The sequence below is a fragment of the Aotus nancymaae genome, unplaced genomic scaffold (genome assembly GCF_030222135.1).
Source record: "Aotus nancymaae isolate 86718 unplaced genomic scaffold, 86718_ANA_hifiasm-v0.15.2.pri h1tg000029l, whole genome shotgun sequence".
Lineage (NCBI taxonomy): Eukaryota > Metazoa > Chordata > Mammalia > Primates > Aotidae > Aotus > Aotus nancymaae.
This window is the reverse complement of record NW_026988442.1, coordinates 28291085-28313393: the sequence shown is the minus strand read 5'-3', so window position 1 is coordinate 28313393 and position 22309 is coordinate 28291085. Positions and strand designations below refer to the sequence as shown.

The 22309-nt window shown below is 42.3% G+C and overlaps 1 protein-coding gene and 1 long non-coding RNA gene across 2 annotated transcripts in view; one reads left to right on the top strand and one right to left on the bottom strand.

Moving 5' to 3' along the window:
* LOC135276975 (uncharacterized) lies at positions 1-17804 on the top strand. The gene is made up of 3 exons (XR_010344564.1): positions 1-277; positions 6428-6496; positions 8417-17804. It is a non-coding gene; the product is annotated as an uncharacterized LOC135276975 (long non-coding RNA).
* The window catches only part of CSE1L (chromosome segregation 1 like), a 55002-nt gene continuing 46683 nt past the window's right edge, over positions 13991-22309 (bottom strand). The window contains exons 19-25 of the mRNA XM_064382505.1: positions 21986-22194; positions 20887-20984; positions 20704-20789; positions 19608-19689; positions 17181-17327; positions 16496-16727; positions 13991-14528 (exon numbers count right to left, since the gene is read on the bottom strand). Coding sequence (XP_064238575.1) covers positions 14439-14528; positions 16496-16727; positions 17181-17327; positions 19608-19689; positions 20704-20789; positions 20887-20984; positions 21986-22194 — 944 coding nt within the window. The 3' untranslated portion in view covers positions 13991-14438. The remainder of the gene's footprint in view (positions 14529-16495; positions 16728-17180; positions 17328-19607; positions 19690-20703; positions 20790-20886; positions 20985-21985; positions 22195-22309) is intronic.

The window sequence follows — 22309 nt, the reverse complement described above, 5'->3', positions numbered from 1 at the left end:
TATATGATGTTCAAATTGTCTTATATTTGGCTATCAGAAGACATGGCAAAGTGACTCCTGTGTCCTTTTGGCATGTTTCCATCTTAAAATTTTTAAAAGTTGTAAGATACATAGAAAATTCACCATCCTAGCCATTAACCACTTTTTTTTTTTTTTTGAAACAGGATCTTGCTCTGTCATCCAGGCTGAAGTGCAGTGGTGTGATCCTGGCTCACCTGCAGCCTTGATCTCCTGGGCTCTCCTCTTCCCTTAGCCTCCTGAGTAGCTGGGACTACAGGTGTGCACCTCCATGCCTAGCTAATTTTTCATTTTTATTTTTCATACAGTTGAAGTCTTACTATGTTTCCCAGGCTGCTAACCACTTTGAAGTGTACAGTTCATAATGTGTAACCACCGCAATCTAACTCTGTAACTCATCTTGTGAAACTATCTTATTTTTGAGACAGAATCTCACTCTCTTGCCCAGGCTCGAGCGCAGTGGCGTGATCTTGGTTCACTGCAACTTCTTCCCAGCTTCAAGTGATTCTCCTGTCTCAGTCTCCCTAGTAGCTGGGATTACAGGCGCCCACCACCATGCCCAGCTAATTTTTGTATTTTCAGTAGAGATGGGGTTTCAGTATGTTGGCCAGGCTGGTCTCAAACTCCTGACCTCATGCAATCCTCCCACCTCGGCCTCCCAAAGTGCTGGGATTACAGGCGTGAGCCACCGTGCACGGCCCATTCTGCAAAACTTAAACTCTCCCCATGAAACACTGACTCCCTGTTCCATGCTCCCTCTAGTCCCTGGAACCCACCACTTGTCTATGATTTTCACTACTCTAGGAACCTCCTATAAATGAAATACAGTATTTGTCTTTCTGTTACTGATTTATCTTACATAGACTAATGTCCTTAGGTTTATGCATGTTGTAACGTGTCAATTTCCCTCCTTTTTCTAAGTCTGAGTAATATTCCATTGCATGTATGTCTGTTCCACATTTTGCTTATCGATACATCTGTCAATAGGCACTTAGGGCCAGGTGCAGTGGCTCACACCTATAATCCCAGCACTTTGGGAGGCTGAGGCGGGCAGAGCAGCTGAGGTCTAGTTCAAGACCAGCCTGGCCAACATAGTGAAACTCCATCTCTACTAAAAATATAAAAATTATTGGCTGGGCGCGGTGGCTCAAGCCTGTAATTCCAGCACTTTGGGAGGCTGAGGCAGGTGGATCACGAGGTCAAGAGATCAAGACCATCCTGGTCAACATGGTGAAACCCCGTCTCTACTAATACAAAAAATTAGCTGGGCATAGTGGTGCGTGCCTGTAATCCCAGCTACTCAGGAGGCTGAGGCAGGAGAATTGCCTGAACCCAGGAGGCGGAGGTTGCGGTGAGCCATCGCGCCATTGTACTCCAGCCTGGGTAACGAGCGAAACTCCGTCTCAAAAAAAAAAAAAAAAAAAAAAAATTATTGGCTGGGCACGGTGGCTCACGCCTGTAATCCCAGCACTTTGAGCAGCCTTGGCAGGTGGATCACGCGATCAGAAGTTCAGGCAGCCTGGCCAAGATAGTGAAACACCAGGTCTCTACTAAAAATGCAAAAATTAGCTGGGTGTGGTGGCAGGTGCCTGTAATCTCAGCTACTTGGGAGGCTGAGGCAGGAGAATCACTTGAACCCAGGAGGTGGAAGTTGCAGTGAGCTGAGATTGCATCACTGCACTCCAGCCTGGGCAGGAGTGAGTCTAAAAAAACAAAAAGGCACTTGGGTTGCTTCCAATGTGAATATTGGCATACACAATTTTTTAGACCCTACTTTCAACTCTTTGGGGTATGTACCCAGAAGTGGAATTGCTGCTTTTTTTTTTTTTTTGACAGTCTCCCTTTGCTGCCTGGGCTGTAATGCAGTGGTACGATCTCGGCTCACTGCAACCTCCACCTCCGGGGTCAAGCTATTCTCCTGCCTCAGCCTCCCAAGTAGCTGGGATTACAGGGGCCCACCACCACAGCTGGCTAGTTTTCATATTTTTAGTAGAGAGGAGTTTTCACCATGTTGGCCAGGTTGGTCTCAAACGCCTGACCTCAAGTGATCTGCCCACCTCGGCCTCCCAAAGTGCTGGGATTACAGGAATGAGCCACCACACCCTACCTATAGTTTTTAATTTATTGAGGAACTGCTGTTTCCCACTGCAGCCATCACATTCCATTCCCCACAGTGCACAGTGGCTCCAGTTCCTCCACATTGACGCCAGTGTTTATTTTGTTTTGTTAAATAGTAGTTATCATAGAGGATGTGAGGTGCTATCTGATCATGGTTTTGGGTTATATTTCCCTAATGATGTTGAACATGTTTTCATATTTATTAGCCATTTGTCTGTCTTCTTTGGATAAGTGTCTCCAAGTCTTGCCCATTTGTTTGAATCATGTTGCTTATTGTTGAATTTTAGGAGTTTTCTATGTATTCTGGGTATTAATCCCTTAACAGATATGATTTGCAATTTTTTTCTTCCCATTCTGTGTGTTGCTTTTTTATATTGCAAAAGCCTTTTGCAGAAAACCCTTTGATGCAAAAAACGTTTTTTGATGAAGTCTAGTTTGTCTATTACTTTCTTTTGTTGCCTATTCCTGGTCATACTTAAGAAAACATTGCATTTGCCCCATGTTAGTTTTAGGTCTTTGGTCCATTTTGAGCTAATTTTGTGTATGGTGTTAGGTAAGGGTTCAGCTTCATTATTTTGCAAGTGGATATTGTTTTCCCAACAGTATTTGTGAAAAGACTGTCTCTCTCCCATAGAATGGCCGTGGCACCCTTGTCAAAAATTATACAGAAGAGCTTATTTTTGGACTCTATTCCTTTGGTCTGTATGTTGTTTTTTTTTTTTTTTTTTTCTTGGAGACAGGGTCTTGGTCCGTTTCCCAGACTGGAGTGCAGTGGCACAATCCCGACTCACTGCAACCTGTGCCTCCTAAGTAGCTGGGACTGCAGGTGTGTGTCACCATGCCTAGCTAATTTTCTTGTTTTTTTTTCTTTTTTCTTTTTGTGGAGACACGGTTTTGCCAAGTTGCTCAGGCTGGTCTTGAACTCCTGAGTTCAAGTAATCCTCCCACCTCAGCCTCCCAAACTGCTGGAATTGCAGGCGTGAGCCACTGCATCCAGCCTCCTATATGTCTGTCTTTATGCTAGTACCACACTGTTTTGATTACTCTAATATAAAGTTTGAAATCTCAAAGTATGAGTCCTTCAGCTAAGTTCTTTTCAAGACTGTTTTTGGTTATTCAGGGTCCCTTAAGATTCCTTATAAATTTTAGGATGGGCTTTTTCTATTTCCACAAAAACTGTCATTTGTCCCCATCATTTTTTGAGCACTAACTTTTGACACATTGAGGTATTTGGGGTTCATCTTCTTTTCCTTCACCTAGTCCTGATTCAGCCATTTTTCTAAGAGCCCTGGTCCCTTTAGAAGACAGTATTCAGAAACCAAGATCTGGATGCTCTGAGGGCTTATTGTTACTGGGGTGTTACTGTTTTCTGGGCCCCCTTAGCAGACAGGAAATTTGTATATAAGCGTGTATATGCCTGTGCACATGTAGCTGTATGCATGGATATGTCCATGGTTCTCAGTGCATTCTCCAACACTGAGATTCTCTCTCTTTCCGATTCTACAGTCATCGGAGTAGACAAGCTTGGGACTCAGTTGCCTCGCACAGTGGCACTTTTTTTGCCCCCCAAAAAGCGGGTGGTGACTGCATTGTCGTGACTTTATCCTCACAGTTATTAAAGGGAAATTTTAATGGGTAATGGTTATTTCCTCATAGCTGTCTTATCCTCCCCATTATTTTTTCCTGAAGTATTTTACTGCTAATCCTAGACATAAACCTTCACCTGTAACAAGTATTTTCACCCATAGCTGGGTGTTTTTCTGTTTTTTAAGACCTCCTTAAGCCAGAGGAATGTGGACTGTAGCTCTTAGAAACAAGTAGCACTTCTGAATCTAGGTTGCCTTGTAGGGCTCTATTGTAAGTGGCTTTGCAGGGTGAATGCTCAGTGACAGACACCGAAGTCTGGATCCAGGGCGCCTGAGATCGATGTGATCAACAGGGAAAGAAACTGGCCAAAAGCATAATGCTGCTGCTTGCTTTATAGGGATCAGTGGGAGTTCAGTAGAATAAGATCATCCCAGGAAGCAAACCTGAGGACCGAGAGGCCTGGCTTTTGTTTGGATGTAACATGTCAGAAGCATCCATCTGCCAGGCATGGTGCTCATGCCTGTACTCCCAGCCTCTTGGGAGCCGCGGTGAGTGGATTGCAAGAGCCCAGGAGTTTGAAACCAGCCTGAGCAATGTAGAGACCCTCATCTCTACAAAACAAAACCCCCAAAAATCTAGCTTGGCGGAGTAGCATGTGCCTGTAGTCCTGTCCTAGCTACTCAGGAGGCTGATGTGGAAGAATCACGTGAGCCCAAGGTCAAGGCTGCAGTGAGCTGAGATCGTGCTACTGCACCTACAACCTAGGTGTTGGAGACCCAGTCTCAAATAAAAAGCAGCAGTATTCATCACTACTTCTGGTTTAAGGGCTTAAATGTCCATGTGCTCTTAAAAAAACTGAATTGAAATTCCAAATCCATAAATACTGGATTTATCAAGCACTTAGGGCAGGATTGGCAGAGGGAAAAGTGGAGGAGTTAGCCAATATTCTTAAACAGGGCTTTCAAAGAGGTAGGTTGTTTTAAGAAGCAATGGCTAACTGAAAGCTTTGAGGTGGGAGTTTCAGTTAATGAGGCAGCGTAGCCATTTTCTTGGACTTTTTTAAAGAACCTCTCCCATGGTGCTGAGTTATTGGAATGTGTTACTTTGTGTATGGTACTGATGTGATCATATATGCAAAGCAGGTAAGCACAGCATGTGCATGTGAAACTAATCTGTAAAACATTCTCCTCAGACTTCTTTGTAATTTAAATGCTATGCCAATTTTCTTTAGCAAAAACTGTAGATTTGTACTGCTTTATTATGTGCTTCTCAACCAAAGTTTAGTATTTTAAAACATGCATTCATCTGGGGCACAGTGGCTCACGCCTGTAATCCCAGCACTTTGGGAAGCCAAGGCGGGTGGCTCACCTGAGGTGAGGAATTTGAGACCAGCCTAGCCAAAATGGTGAAATTCTGTCTCTATTAAAAATACAAAAATTAGCCGGGCATGGTGGTGGCGTGTGCCTGTAATCCTAGCTACACAGGAGGCTGAGGCAGGAGAATCGCTTGACCCCGGGAGGCAGAGGTAGCAGTGAACCAAGACTGTGCCACTGCACTCCAGCCTGGGCGACAAGAGCAAAACTGTCTCAAACAACAAAAACCATTCATCTACACATTGTTTCACATTCACTGAAACCTCCAAACATCCGGCCTGCAATGACAATAGTAAAGCAGTCTATGTATAGCAGCAATTTTGTTTTTTGAGATGGAGTTTCACTCTTGTTGCCCAGGCTGGAGTGCAATGGCATGACCTCGGCTCACTGCAACCTCCGCCCCCCAGGTTCAAGTGATTCTCCTGCCCTAGCCTCCTGAGTAGCTGGGATTACAAGTCACACCCTCACGCCAGGCCAATTTTGTATTTTTTAGAGACGGGTTTTACTATGTTGGTCAGGCTGGTCTCACCTCATCTTAGGTCATCTGCCCACCTTGGCCTCCCAAAGCATTGGATTATAGGTGTGAGCCAGTGTGCCTGGCCAGCAATTTTTAAAACTATTTTTTGTTTGGGCGTTTTTGGAGAAGGGTCCCCCTATCACCCAGGCTGATCAGATCATGGCTCACTGCAGCCTTGACTTCCCAGGCTGAAGCTGATCTTCCTGCCTTAGCCTCCTGAGTAGCTGGGACAACAAGCATGTGCCATTATGCCCGGCTAATTATACAATTTATTTATTTGATAGAGATGCGGTCTCACTGTGTACCTAGGCTGGTCTTGAACTCCTGAGGTCAAGCAGTCTCCCACCTTGGCCTCCCAGAGTGCTGGGATTACAGTCATGAGTCACTGTGCCTGGCCTGATGATTTTTTTTTTTTTTTTTTTTTTTTTTTTTTTTTTTGAGACGGAGTTTCGCTCTTGTTACCCAGGCTGGAGTGCAATGGCGCGATCTCGGCTCACCGCAACCTCCGCCTCCTGGGTTCAGGCAATTCTCCTGCCTCAGCTTCCTGAGTAGCTGGGATTACAGGCATGCGCCACCATGCCCAGCTAATTTTTTTGTATTAGTAGAGACGGGGTTTCACAGTGTTGACCAGGATGGTCTCGATCTCTTGACCTCGTGATCCACCCGCCTCGGCCTCCCAAAGTGCTGGGATTACAGGCTTGAGCCACCGCGCCCGGCCTGATTTTTTAATTTCAAAGTAGACTATGAAAAATCTGGAAGTTGCCCATAAGCCCTGTATCCAATAATAAATCTCAGTGTCTTCCACCCTTTCCAGGCAGCTCTGCCACGACCTTACCTACAATGCACATGCAATGGCTGCAGCAGTTGTCAAACGGGCTTTCAGGTATGCTTGGAGCTCTCATTTTGCTTGGTCCCCAGAACTTGGTGGGGCACAGGCAGGATCAGGTGACAGTCCTTTCTGCCCCTTCAGAGCTGGGCGGCTCCAGTCTCGCTGGTAGTTGTCTCCACTTCTTAAACTGCAGTAGTGGCAACACTGGGAGTCTCCGTCTCACCCTGGGTGGATTAGCAGGCAGCTGGTGCCCCTTTCGAGTAAGGCTCTCTCCTGAGGGTCTATCAGCATCCTGTGTGTCACTTCTTCAGACTGTGTTCTTTTGTAGTATTTGCCTTTCTCACTCTATTTGCTAGGGCTGCCAAAAGACCTCCCAAGGCTAATGGCCTGAGACTCTCTGTAGTTTGGAAGTCACTTGGCCCTTTTTCTGTGCAAACCTCTGACTGTTCTGTATGTGAAGTATATGTGCACCTGGTGGGTGGTTGGAAATGTGCTGGCAACTCTGTAATGTGTGCCTGAAAATTCTGAGTCCTAGTAAGTTTCTTCCCTGGCTCCTTGGACTTATGGACAAGAACAATGTAAGCAGGTTGAAGGCTGAATCAAACTTCAGCTAAGAAAATTGGAAATGCTCAGAACTTTTGCAGCCCAGGGACCACACTATTTATGGCCCAGTGAGGCCCATGGCTCCCAAGGCGAGTGGTGATGCCCCATGGGCCCTGATTACCACAGCTGATCTTTTTTTCTGCCACCTCTTGCACAAATGTTAATTTCACATTTTAAAAATGTTTTTGTGGTCACAAAGATTACCACTGTTACCCAAACCTGATCTTCACAATTTTTGCTGTCTTTTAAAAACTGACTCACTTTTACTTAGCTTGATCCTAAGTCATGGCTCACCAAACTAAACATGCATCCCATCACCTGGCTGGGTTGTTAAAAGCTTGCTGGGTCACATTCCCAGAGTTTTTGATGTAGTTTCTAGTAAGCACTTGGGTGCTAAGTGATGCTGGCCGGTACTTACCTATTGTGGCTCTTTCTTGACATGAACACCGCTTCTATGTTGCCAGATTTTTATCTCACACCATCCAGTGTGTAAGGGAAAAAAACCAGAAATCAGGACATGACTTTCATAGTGAGCTGCTTTAGCTGCTACGACCAGACACCTTCCAAGAATGGAGGGGTGGTGGGGGTGGAGGAACTGACCATCAGCCCAAGGCAGTTCCGATTATTGGGGGTTCTTAGCTCATTCAGAGAAGCCAGAGGAAAATGCCTCTAAATTATTTTCAGAGGGTCCATGAAGCTCCTTTGCCCTGTAAAAGAGCAGTCCTACTAAGAAAACTTCAGGGTAGACCCTAAGGATGAGCCCTGTCTTGCAGTCACATAGCTCAGCCACCATGTTTCTCAGACAAGGAATAAGAGCAAGGACCAAGCAGGAGATTTGCAGAGCAATGCTTAGGGTTTATAAATAGAATAAATGGTCATGTCCAGCAGGCTGGATACAGGATTGTGCCTAGGAATTGGTGTTCGGGGTGCTTGAATAGGGACTCAAGAACTGTCACAACCAAAAAACATCCATAGTGTATATTTTAAAAACTTATTAGCAAACTGCCTTGTGATCATGCCCTTATTAGCTGATAAGCTGTTTCTAACTCTTGCCAAACCATGGCACAAGTGGCTTAGCTAGAATGCTCTGGAAGCCAGACTGCCAGAGTTTTAATCCCAGCTTTATCCAGCTGTGTCATCTGTTAAGTTTCTGTACCTCTCAGGAATAAGAGTGTGAACCTGTTTGATTCTCAAACCAAAGACTGCGTGACTAGTATTTAGGTACGGTTTCGGGGTGGGAGTCATTGAGAGGGAAAACAAAGTACACTAGAAAAACACACTACTTTAGAACAACAAACAACAAGGCTAACAGGCAAAAGCAATTAAAAATCATGTGGTATTCTAGGCTGAGCACATGTTTATCTCCCACAGTGAGAATCCATTGATGACAACAAAGAGAAGGGGGAAGTTAGCAGCAGGGAATTTCTGACACAGGAAAGTGGATACACATGAATCCTGAAAGGTGACCTCACGAAGTGGAAGCCAGGGCCCTGAACACCAGCAGGACAGGCCAGTGTGGACAGAGGACCACCTGTCCCCTGAAACACTGGAATAAAGAGGCTCTAATGGGAGCCCTAGCAGCCTGCCTGCCTGAAGAACTGTTGTGGCCCACAAGAGCCAGAGCTGTAAAAAGAACATCCAGGGGCAGAGTGGAAGGCATGCCATGCAATACCCAGGATGAAAAGGCCAATAGAAGTCCAGAAACATGACCACAAGAAAGTCAAGATCCAAACAAACACAACACAAGCTAAAATGGGGAATGCCTTTGGGCAACTGACGAAATAGGAAAGGCAAACTTCATTCCATCTGACCTTAACCTTAAGAACACTCATTCTCTCTGGAGGGATGCAGAAGCCAAGACGTGGGGAGGAAACGTTCATCTTTGCACTTGCTTGATACAGTGCCAAACAGTTTATACTGTCATAACAAGTGTCTAGCAGTTTCAGCTTTTAAAAGGGAACTACAGATAATGCATAGAAAACCGGAAATACCATTTCCTTTAACAATGTGAAAGTGAAAGCAGAACCCACCAATTAGAAAGTTGGAGAGGCAGAGGGTAGGAACACATCTTTGTCAATGTTCAAGAGACACTGACAAAGATGATTAAATATTTTAAAAAATTAAAATGCTATTACAGCTGCTCCTCAACCTACAATGGGGGTCACATCCTGATAAACCCACCATAAACTGAAAATAATTTTAAGTTAAAATGCATTTAATACAATTACTTAACCTACCCACCATCCCTAGCTTAGTCTAGCCTACTTTAAAACATGCTCAGAATGCTTATATTCACCTACAGTTGGAACACAAAGCCAATTTAATAATGAAGTGTTGAGGCTGGGCGTGGTGGCTCAAGCCTGTAATCCCAGCACTTTGGGAGGCCAAGGTGGGGGGGCTCACTTAAGGTCAGGAGTTCAAGACCAGCCTATTCAACATGGTGAAACCCCATCTCTAAAAATAAAAAAATTAGCTGGGGGTGGTGAGGGGTGCCTGTAATCCCAGCTACTCAGGAGGCTGAGGTGGGAGAACCACTTGAACCTGGGAAGCGGAAGATGCAGTGAGCCAAGATTGCGCCACTGCACTCCAGCCTGAGTGACGAGCAAAATTACGTTTATCTCATTTATTGAATACTTTACTGAAGGTGAAAACAGAATGGTTATATGGGTACTTTAGTTTCTGCTGAGAATGTGTCACCTTTGTACCATCACGAAGTAAAAAAGCCCCTGGAAGTTGAACTATTTCAAGCCAGGACCACACTTTAAAAACTGGATGGTAGGAGTAGTAACAAACTAAATCCTTAATTTCACAGCAAGGAATTAACAGTTGTCTTAAGGGTGATTGAGACACCTACTATTAGGGGTAGGCTGGGTGTAGTGGCTCATGCCTGTAATCCCAGCACTTTGGGTGGCCAAGGCAGACAGATCACCTGAAGTCTGGAGTTCGAGACCATCCTGGCCAACATGGTGAAACCCTGTCTCTACTAAAAATACAAAAATTACCTGGGTGTGGTGGCATGTACCTGGAGTCCCAGCTACTTGGGAAGCTGAGGCAGGAGAATTGCTTGAACCCGGGCTGCAGAAGTTGCAGTGAGCCAAGATTGTGCCACTGCACTCCAGCCTGGGCGCAAGAGCGAGACTCTCTCAAAAAAAAAAAAATAACAAAATTAAAAAAAAATGTAAACTGGAAAGCAGCTATGCTCACCAATGCAGCCAACATGACGAAACCCTGTCTCTACTAAAAATATAAAAATTAGCTAGGAGTGGTGGCAGGTGCCTGTAATCCCAGCTACTCAGGAGGCTGAGGCAGGAGAATGGCTTGAACCCAGGAGGCAGAGGTTGCAGTGAGCTGAGATCAACACCTCTGCACTCCAGCCTGGGCTACAATGCAAGACTCTGCCTCAAAAAAATAAAAAATAAGCAAATTGGCTGGGTGAGGTGGCTCATGCCTGTAAACCCCAGCACTTTGGGAGGCCGAGGTGGGTGGCTCACTTGGGGTCAGGAGTTTGAGACCAGTCTGGGTAACATGGTGAAACCCCATCTGTACTAAAAATACAAAAATTAGCTGGGTGTGGTGGGCACCTGTGTTCGGGAGGCTGAGGCAGGAGAATCGCTTGAACCTGGGAGGCGGAGGTTGCAGTAAGCAGAGACTGCACTACTGTACTTCAGCCTGGGCCACAGAGCAAGACCCCTTCTCAAAAAATAGTTAAGAATTTTACTACATGTATGTATAATAGTTTGATTAAGTGCCAGTGTGATTATGCCTTAAAAGGAAAAGTACCATTTTTGCTTATCAAAATGGCCACCAAAGAAGTAATGCCCAGTGTGGGTAAATGTGTGCTAAAGAAACTGACATGAACTTTGCACAACTGGCTCAATAATTCCACCCCCAGGAAATAAAGATTGATACATAAAGATGTCTAAAGAGTCATCTACAAAATAAGAAAACCTCCACGACATCCAACAATGCCTGTATCATTTGGTAAAGATATATCCAAATGATAAATCATACATATCCACTGATAATGTTTACCAAGTAAATACTGTTTAAAAAAATATAAAACTATACACAGAATGACCTAAAATGAACCAAAATGCTTAATATAGGTAGGAATATGAATGATCTTTAATTTTTAAATATTTTTCTGTATTTTCCAAGTTTCTCACAAAATATATTTAAAATAAAAACTTGGTGTCCAGGCACAGTGACTCAGGCCTGTAATCCCAGCACTTTGAGAGTCCGAGACAGGCGGATCACTTGAGGTCAAGAGTTCAAGACCAGCCTGACCAACACGGTAAAACCCTGTCCTACTGAAAATGGAAAAATTAGCTGGGTGTCGTGGCATGTGCTTATAATCCCAGCTACTTGGGAGGCTGAGACAGGAGAATGGCTTGAACCCAGGAGGCAGAGGTTGCAATGAGCCAAGATTGTGCCTCTGCACTCAAGCCTGAGCTACAGAGTGAGACTCTGTCTTAATAATAAAAACTTGGTTATCTGAAAGTCAGCTTGTTAAAAGACATGATTGAATACCATAGAGAATGAACAGACCCAGCAGAAAGCTCTGATGAGAAACTTGGCAATACTTCCCATCTGTAAAAACACCCTGGGGGTGCAGGTGAGGCCCACCCATGCCAGAACTCTTTTCCACAAAGCCTTCTTACCTTCCAGGAATGCAGCACATTGGTGAGAGGGGGCAGTGTTTGGCACTGCTCAGTAACAAACCCCCAGCTTAAACACATAAACTACCAGCAGCTTTTACTGATGCATACTTACCCTGCACAGGTTCTCTGCTTGAGTAATCTACAGGCATTATCTCATTTCATTCTTAGAACCACCATGAAGGTGAATATGCTCATTTTTCAGAAGAGGAAAATAAAGGCATAGAGGTCAAGTCATTTGCTCAAGGTCACGGTCAGTAGCAGAGTTACAACTCAAACCCTGCTCTTCATACTCACAGAGTGGATGTCACCACCGAGCTACAGTCACTAAGGCTTGGGAAAAAAAAATCACTTCAGCATTTTTGTCCACCATGTCCTAAAATCTTTAAAGTCAGATATAAAAACTGTGTTGGATGATGGAATAAGCAACTTCAATAGAAAGCATTTGTAAAAATTGATAATGAACTGTGCCAGGTGTGGTGGCTCACACCTGTAATCCCAGCATTTTGGGAGGCTGAAGCAGGTGGATCACGAGGGTCAGGAATTCAAGACCAGCCTGGCCAGTATGGTGAAGCCCTGTCTCTACTAAAAATACAAGTTAGCTGGGCATGGTGGCAGGTGCCTGTAGTCCCAGCTACTCAGGAGGCTGAAGCAGAAGAACTGCTTGAACTCAGGGGGCGGAGGTTGCAGTGAGCTGAGATCATGCCACTGCACTCCAGCCTAGGCAAGAGAGTGAGACTGTCAAAAAAAAAAAATGAACTGTGCTAAAATAAGAAAATGTACTAGTCTTGCTGTTCACAGTAACTATTTTAAAAGGCACACTTGCTTAACATTTACAAAGACACACCATCTACTACTTAGTCTTTTGAACTGAAAAAGGAAAACATTTGGAACTCAATCTGAGTTTAAAATGCTGTATCAAGCATCCTCCAGCATGGTATCTGCTGAGCTGTTGACAAGTAGATTCAGCAAGAGCAAAGCCAAATAAATACTCAAAGAGCTCATATGAGTGCCAAACATACAGAAACCAACACCAGCAATTTCCTATTGTTCATTCCAGACTTTCCACATGAATTACGTTTGTAGCTTAAAGATGGATTCCAATAATATCCTAGTATCTTTCTACCAACGACCACTGAAGCCAAAGCAATTATGTAAATGTAATATTCCCATTACTGTGTCATAACCAACAAAGGTAAACAAAACAAACCAAAAAAAAAACCCTTAAATGACTAGATGGTTCAAATAGACTTAAAATTGCTTGAAATTTCTCACGCAACATTACAAAAACAAGTGGCCGGGTGCAGCGGCTCACAAAGTCAGGAGTTCAAGACCAGCCCGACCAACATGGTGAAACCCCGTCTCTACTAGAAATACAAAAATTAGCTGGGCGTGGTGGCGTGTGCCTATAATCCCAGCTACTCAGGAGGATGAGGCAGGAACATCACTTGAACTGAGGTGGCAGAGGTCACAGTGGCAAAATCCCACCACTGCACTCCAGCCTGGGCAACAGAGTGAGAGTGTGTCTCAAAACAAAAAACAAAACAACAAAAAAACAGCATTCAAGTCAAGTGCCTAAGATTAAAAAAGATACCAATTAACTTCTGTGAGAAATCACTTGACCTGGGAAGAAAAAAGTTCCAGTTTAACTACACTGAATGGACAATGATCAATTCCAGCATAAATAAACTGTGCCTCACAAAATTTAGATACTCTGATTCTTCATTCCTCAAAAACAAATGCTATACAATTCCACAGGCCAGGCCAAGGGAGGGAGCAGTGCAACCAATCTCCCCAGGCAGCCTTTGCCAGATCCACCACTGGACTTCACAGTTCTAAGGTGTCAGGCTTTGAAAAGTTCCAAGTAACCTCCAGTCTCCAGGGAAAAGCAGAGATGAAAGAGATCAAACATCCACACTGTCTCAAGTACTCTCAACTGCCACTCCATAAGCCAGGCCAAGCCTTTCTCTCTCAGAGGAAGCCACCTAACCAAAACTCATGCTGCCACCGAGGAACCGCTATAGAAAATTCTAGTAAATAAGCCCCAAATCTATATTAATGTCCCCTTCCCCCATATAAAAAAAGACTAAATAATCTGAGTTTACGTGATTTAGAAATTAGGATTTTATGGAGTCCAGGAAAGGAAAAGGGAGAAATTTAAAGAAATTCTTTTTTATAAAAGCATGAGAGAGCACCAAAAACCTGTCCTTAGGATGTTCTTAGATACATATTTTAGGATTTTTATTGCTGATTACAGAGTTAAAACTATGAAATGTGGATTGCTTGGCAAGTTACACAAGTAATTCTTTACTTATTCACCATTTCCAATAAAAGCATAAACAGACAAAAAAATATAAAGGACAAGAGAAATACAAATGGCAACAGCTTCAAAACAAAAGGAGTTAGTAACAGAGAGTCTCCACGGTCAGTGCCCGTCAAAATTTAAGATTATTCAAACCGTGCAAATGCTCAACTCAATGCAAATCAAAGCCATACACTGAACTATTAATACTTGCCCCTTGAAGCTGCAAACTAGGAGCCACCCACATAAATGTATAATCACACAAACCACCTAATTTGCTCAAGGTTCAGGTTCAAACAACATTTAATATCCTTTACAAGATGGAATTCATGACAAGTTCAAAAGGAAAACTTGCTTTGTTTTAATGCAGCTGTGCTCAGAAGTCTGTGATTTTAGGAAACCATCTGGGCTTAGCCAATTAGAAAAATGCCGTTCAGAGCAGTGTCACACTGGCTGCCTGAAGGTACCCTTGAAGATACTGGAGCGCTTCTGCATTCAGGCTGGTGCTCACCATTGACGGAACCTACAAGAGATGGGAAACACACACTGGCTGTTGGAGATCTGGTGCACCAATACAAACCCCATCTTCTATGGGAGAGCCGCCATGACTCTGGGACAAGCAGCATGTCATTAACCACTGTCCAAAAGATTCTCAAGAAACTCAACTGCTTTGATGCCTTCAAAAATAGGTCTAAAGAGTAGATTCATAAGGAATTACTACTGTTAGGTGTGACAGTGGGTATTGTGGTTAGGATAATTAAAAAGTCCTTACTGGTTAACAATACAGAATGAAGTACTTACGGGTGAAATATGATGTCTAAAACTTAATACAGAGAATAAAAGGAGAAATGAAACAAAACTGGCAAGATGTTGGTAATCATTGAAGCTGGGCACATGCAGGCTTCATTACACTGTTTCAATGTATGTTTGAAAGTCTCCATAATAATACAATGAAAAAAACATACATACATATATATACACGCCCCCCTCCCCCAAAAATTTTTTAAGAAACAGGATCTCGCTCTGGTGTCCAGGCTGGATTGCAGTGGCACCATCATAGCTCACTGCAGCCTTGGCCTCCCAAAGCACCAGGATTACAGGCATAAACCACTGTGTCTGGCTTGAAAAAAATATATTTTATCAGGTAACATCTAAGAACTCTAAAGTAAGTGGTGACAAAATGCAACTATACAGCCATTATTTGGTTTATGCCATGATCCATTAATTTCTGAGTATGCTGCAATTAAAAAAAAAAAAAGTGGCCAGGCTCACACTTGTAATCCCAGTACTTCTGGAGGCTGAGGAAGGAAGATGGCTTGAGCCCGGGAGTTTGAGACCAACCTGGACAACACAGGGAGATCTGTCTCCACAAAAAAAAAAAAAAAAAAAAAAAAAATTAGCTAGGTATAGTGGCATGTGCCTATGGTCCTAGCTACTTGGAAGGCTGAGACAAAAGGATCACTTGAACCTCAGAGGTTGAGGCTGCAGTGAGCCATAATCATACTACCACATTCCAGCCTGGATAAAATAAGAGAGTGAGAGCCTGTCTCTTAAAAAAACATAAATCAAAAAAATGCTATCACATTTTAATAATAGGTGGATTACTTCGATCTGGGAAATAAATACATTTTGTTAAAAGGATTTTCCCCCTTCTCACTCCTAAATCCTTTCACTTAAAATATATTTGTAGTACATAATACAAGAAAAAAAGGGCTCACTGTTTTTAATTAAAAAAAAAAAAAAAAACAGACAGCTGGGCGCAGTGGCTCATGTCTGTAATCCCAGCAGAGGCCAAGGCGGGCGGATCACGAGGTCAAGAGATCGAGACCATCCTGGCCAACATGGTGAAACCCCGTCTCTACTAAAAATACAAAAAATTAGCCAGGCATGGTAGCACACGCCTGTGGTCCCAGCTACTTGGGAGCCTGAGGCGGAAGAATCGCTTGAACCCAGGAGGTGGAGGTTGTGGTGGATCAAGATTGCGCCACTGCACTCCAGCCTGGTGACAGAGCAAGACTCCATCCAAAAAAAAAAAAAAAAAAAAATTGCTCAGTGAGTTGGCAAAAAAAAAAAGCTGGGCGCTGTGTCATGCCTGTAATCTCAGCACTTTGGGAGGCCCAGGCGGGTGGATCACAAGGCCAGGAGTTCAAGACCAGCCTGGCTAACGTGGTGAAACTCTGTCTCTACTAAAAATACAAAAATTAGCTGGGCGCCTGTAATCCCAGCTACTCAGGAGGCTGAGGCAGAGAAAACTGCATGAACCCAGGAGGTGAAGGCTGCAGTGAGCCAAGATTGCGACATTGCACTCCAACCTGAGCAACAGAGGAAGACTCCATCTCTAAATAAATAAATAAACAAGCTTACTGTAACTCAATGAGATTTAGCTTTATTATGCCCACAAATGAAAACAGACACCAGAACTACTACTATCCTCTTGCCCTCCCATTAAAGTCTCCATTTTATCACAGAGCTCTTTGACAACACACTTACCCTTCCTGGACAGGCAGTAGACAACTTGTGAAGTGACTGTGCCAGGTGAATTTTTGGGTTGTTCACCATTTGACCTACAGGATCATGCTCTTTTTTCCCAGCAAATGCCAGCTGTGAGAAGGCAGTCTGATATCCTGGTGTATCTTCTATATCAATAAAATGTTCCTCATCAGGAATGGTATCATCTTCGGGTAACTCAAAAAGGCCAATCAAAGACTGTAATAATGGAGTCCTGTATTGGAAGAAATCAAGAGATAAAAGGTCAAGAAAATACTCTGAAGACTTAACATCAGCAATTCTTCAGAGACAAAAAATTAGACTCAGAGTTTCAAGAACAAAAAGGGACCTCAAAATTAAGATGGTTCTTTTCATGGCTTTATTCAGTTCTTCCCCTCAAAAACAAGTCAGTTTTTTTAGTTGGGCTTTTGTCATAAAACTGTCTTAGAGATCACCTAGATCAGACTCTTAAAGGGGTCCATGAATCCCCCTGAAAAAGAACAAGGGAACAAGATCATTCCAGGCTCAGAAGGATCCAGAAATCATGTCTTGGATCTGATGGTTGCTTGTGGAGAAGCCGAGATCAGACCAAAATTTTCTCGTTCCCCAAGAGAATAAGTTGGGTTAATTCTGCAGTCATATGGGAAGGAAGCTATAACTTACAAAAACATTAAAATGAAGTACTTACCATAGCTTGGTATATTCAGTGTCCATCATTGGGGGACATTCTGTTAGTAATTTGGTTATGCCAACTGCACAGATCTTTTTCTCTACGTTTCCAGATACTTTCTGAATTTCAGGAATAATAATTTTTTCCAAAACCATTCCAAACATTCTATTAAAGCAAAATAAATCCACTCAATATTAGACTATCACTAAATAGTAAAATGCTTAGATGTTATTTACACTCAGTTACTTATGAATATAATAAGTTACTAAACAACAAGAGTGCTGTTTTTGATCAGCTGAAGAGACCCAGAGAAGACAAAACATAAAAAAACCCTATCACACCTCTACCCTGTAGCCAAATGCCATAATCTCTCTCTCTTTTTTTTTGAGACAGAGTTTTGCTTTTGTTGTCCAGGCAAGATCACACATTATGTGTGATTCTTGGCTCACTGCAACTTCCTGAGTAGCTGGGATTACATGGAGCCTGCCACCACGCCCAGCTAATTTTTTGTATTTTTAGTAGAGATGGGGTTTCACCACATTGGCCAGGCTGGTCTCAAACTCCTGACCTCAGGTAATCTGCCTGCCTCGGCCTCCCAAAGGGATGGAATTATAGGGATGAGCTACTGTGCCTGGCAATACTCTTTTAATAAACAATCCTCATATCATAAGGCTATGATTAAATAAAACTTTTACAAGTTGTTTTGTTTTTGCTTCTATATGGTTTTAAAAAAAATTATAAGAAAGCCTTGAAAAATTACAAAGCAGCTAAGCTAAGCAAGCCCATTTCTAGCAGGTGTAGGATTTTTTTTTTTTTTTTTTTTTTTTTTTTTGCTACAAGGTGTAGTAATTAAAAAAAAAAAAAGGCAGAGAAGGCTGGGAGTGGTGGCTCATACCAGTAATCTCACCACTTTGGGAGACCGAGGTGGGTGGATCACGAGGTCAGGAGTTCAAGAGCAGCCTGGCCAACATGATAAAACCCTGTCTCTACTAAAAATAGAAAAAATTACCCAGGCATGGTGGTACGTGTCTGTCATCCCAGCTCCTTGGGGGGGCTGAGGTAGGAGAATTGCTTGAATCAGGGAGGTGAGAACTGCTTCAACTCGGTTGCAGTGAGCCGAGATCATGCCATTGCATTGCAGCCTGGGTGACAGAGAAAGACTCCATCTCAAAAACAAAAACAAAAACAAACAAACAAACAAAAAAATCACAACAACAAAAAGCAGAGAAGAGCAAGGAGGAAAAAAAGAATCACCCATCATCCCACCACCCAAAAACTACCAGTTTTAACATTTTTGGATTATAAGCTTCCCAATTGTCTTTGCTTAGGTATATAAATACTAATGACTGTTTCAAATAACTTAGCTAATCATTCTATGTTGTTGCAAACATGCTAGAAGTTTTCCATAATTCTAAATGATTCAAAATGATCAGTTTATGCGTTAATAGAATAAATTTCTTTGAAGTGGGAACATGGCTTAAAGAGTATGGCTATTCTAATGCTCTGGATTAAAAGTGCTTATCTTTTGCTCTCTACAAAAATCAAGCTAATTCAATTCAGGCTCCTACTAGCAGTGCATGAGATTTCCTCACAATCCCATATTGCTGGAAGCCTTGTTTTCTGGTCTGCTTTCCAAAGTAATTCATTTTTTAGTCAATGTAGAATCTTTCAGACATAATTGAAGTACAGGGATCTAACTGACCCCAAAGAAATTTTCCATAAGAGTTGTTCATCATTTCGTTTTAATTCTTTTATTCCCTACTAATGGGAAATGCCACCTGAATACATTCTTTGCATATATACCAGGTAAGTCAAAAGCAGAGTTTTATTGGTCCTAAGTATTTCTGATTTGAAAAATTCTGCTGTGCTTGCATTGGCAGCACATATACTAAAATTAAATAATATGGAGAAGATTAGTATGATTTAAAAAAAAGGAGGGAGATTCTGCTGTTAGTTTTAACAAAAGCAGGCTCCTAGAGACAACATTGGCCATTTAACATAACACAGAACACTGGGTGTGAGAATTCCACAGTGTACAATAGAGGATCCTCTTATCTAGAAGATTAAAAAAATGATTACAGGGTTTTTTCTTTTTTTTTTTTGAGATGGAATCTCACTATATTGCTCAGGTTGGTCTCAAACTCCTGAGCTAAATCCTTCCTCCTCAGCCTCCCAGAGTGCTGGGATACAGGCGTGAGCCACCATGCTGGGTAAGAATTACATTTTCTTTATACCCAGTATCTAAGAATATTTTGAAACCACAGACACTATCCCCATACCAAGAACCACATCATCATCCGTAAAATAGAGATACTGTAAAGATCTCTATACTATTTGTACTAAAAAAGACAATGTTTTATACTAAAAAAAAGTCAAATCTTTAGATTTATACTAAAAAAAGTCAAAACATTTTCTTCCTTTAAAAAATAATAAAAACAAACTTACTTTGGTTGTATACCATCAAATATTTCTTGTAGTGCTAGTGCCCCATATTTTATGCAATACAAATTAATAAAGACTAAAAAACCTGTTGAAAGAAGATGCAGAATATCAATATAGAGAATTCACTGCACTAAACTGGTAATTCAGAAGTCTGCAAAATAAACCTATACATACACCCAAAGGCTTTGGCATCAACACTTGCCTTTTATTAAATATAAAAATTCTTTCTATCATAGACCTTTACGTGCCATCGCTCTCTGATTTATATTTCCTTATGATATTACCTCTACTGAAAAAATGTTTTGGTATCCAACTATAAACCAACCTCTGGAACACAATATGACTGACACCAACCTAATGTTTGGAGAACACAAACACTTTAAAATATTTTCTTCCTTTTTTCTTGTGAGACAGGGTTTCATTCTGTCACTTAGGCTGGGTGCAGTAGCGTAATCACAATTCACTGCAGCCTTAACTTTCCAGGGTCAAGTGATCCTCCCACCTCAGCTTCATGAGTAGCTGGGAGTACAGGCACATGCCACCATGCCTGGTTATTTTGTAGAGATAGAGTCTTACCATGTTGCCTAGGCTGGTCTTTAACTCCTGGGCTGAAGGAATACTCCCACTTTCACTTCCCAAAGTGCTGGGATTACAGATGTGAGCCACCGCACCAGGCCCTTAAAATTTTTTTTTTTGAGACAGGCTCTCATTCTGTCACCCAGGATGGAGTGCAGTGGGCATGATCTCGGCTCACTGCAGCCTCAACCTTTGGAACTCAGATGATCCTCCCACCTCAGCCTCCTAAATAGTTGGGACTACAGGCACATGCCACCATGCCTGGCCAATTTTTTTGTATTTTTCATAGGAACAGGGTTTCACCATGTTGCCCAGGCTGGTCTTGAACTCCTGAGCTCAAGTGATCTGCCGGCCTCTGCCTCCCAAAATGCTGGAATTATAGGCATGAACCTCCACATGTGGCCAAGTATTTTCTGTATAAAGTTTAAAACTGATAAAAAGTTTATCTGCAACCATAAAGTCGTTAGGGGTTTTAGCTACTTTCTTTCATTACTTCTGCAATATCCAGATGATTTTTACTTACTCTTGATAAACTTTGTTGTTTTGGAATTCTGAAGTCTTTGGAATAGTAGAATGAAGATTTGTTTCCTATATTGGTCAACTGATTCACTAAAGAATTTAAAAAAATCAACAATATAAATTCAGCACTTTTCTGAGCACCTAACAAAACTTCTGAATAAATGTACAGAGTTCTAGTCATACTCACGGAGGCATGTGCTCTATTATACTGTTTAGAAGATAAAAACCTTGGTGGTCATTTGCTTTGGATGCAATCAATTTCTGAAAGACACCTAGTAAGCCAGGCTGTAAGAAATGAGATCCAACAGCAAATGGTTAACAAATGGGAATAATTATTCCAAAAGTTAAACATGACATGGATTAAAACAAGAGTTCATACTGTAATAATCTAATTATCCTTTTCTCTTTAATTCTTACTTCTGAAACATGGGGGAAAATTTCTACCATACAGACATTGAAGTTCTTTTTTTTTTTTGGAGACGGAAGCCCAGGCTGAAGTGCAGTGGTGTGATCTCAGGTCACTGCAGCCTCCATCTCTCAGGTTCAAGTGATTCTCCTACCTCAGTCTCTCAAGTAACTGGGATTACAGGCATGCGGCAACACGCCCAGCTGATTTTTATTTTTAGTAGCAGTTTCACCATGTTGGCTGTGCTGGTCTTGAACTCCTGACCTAAGGTGATTCACTCACCTCAGCCTCCCAAAGTGCTAGGATTACAGGCTTGAGTCACCGCAGTCGGCCAAAGTTAAGTCCTTAAAATCAATCTGTTTGGCTATTTTTTAAATTTTCCATCATGGATATAAATAACTAAAGGGTATCTAATGCTAATAAAATATACCATAACATTTTCTACTAATTAGTTCCCTTTTCTTTATTGTTTTTTCCCTTTTTATTATTATTTAAGAGACAGGGTCTAGCTCTGCTACCCAGGCTGGAGTGCAATGGTGAGATCATGGCTCACTGCAGCCTCAAACTCCTGGGCTCAAGTGACGCTCCCACCTTAGCCACCTAAGTGGATGGGACCACAGGCGTGCTCCACCATGCCTAGCTATTTAAAAAACATTTTTTTTTTGTTTTGGGTAGAGATAGGTCTCGCCATGTTGCCCAGTCTGGTCTTGAACTCCTTGGCTCAAGGGATCCTCACACCACAGCCTCCCAAAGTGGTGGGCTTAAGCCACTACCTCCAGCCTTAAATTTATTTTAAATAAAAACAATTTCAAGCACCTGCCATCGCAAGTTTCTCCAAGCTACCTTGGAGAAATTATGGTTATATCAAAATCTGACTCACGATTTTGTCAGCTGCAGCACTTGCTATTGTATTTGAACCGCGTTCCAAGAATGCTTGGAGAAGCCTCACTAGAGCAGGAATATTTCCTGTTCTTTCCCAAAGCACTGGCTGAAGGAGATGAGGAAATAAGGCCATATAGGAAGACGGGATGTCATTTTTGTGTGTTTCCAAAAGCAAAGACATCACTTGAAAGACGTATGGAATAAATTCTGTTAATAAAAGTAAAAAGAGCTGTGAGCTTCAGAAGGAATGGCTGACACAACAGACCCACATTGCTTAGGCAGGCTGCATTTTATAAGCATGTTAATTTTATTCCATTACAAA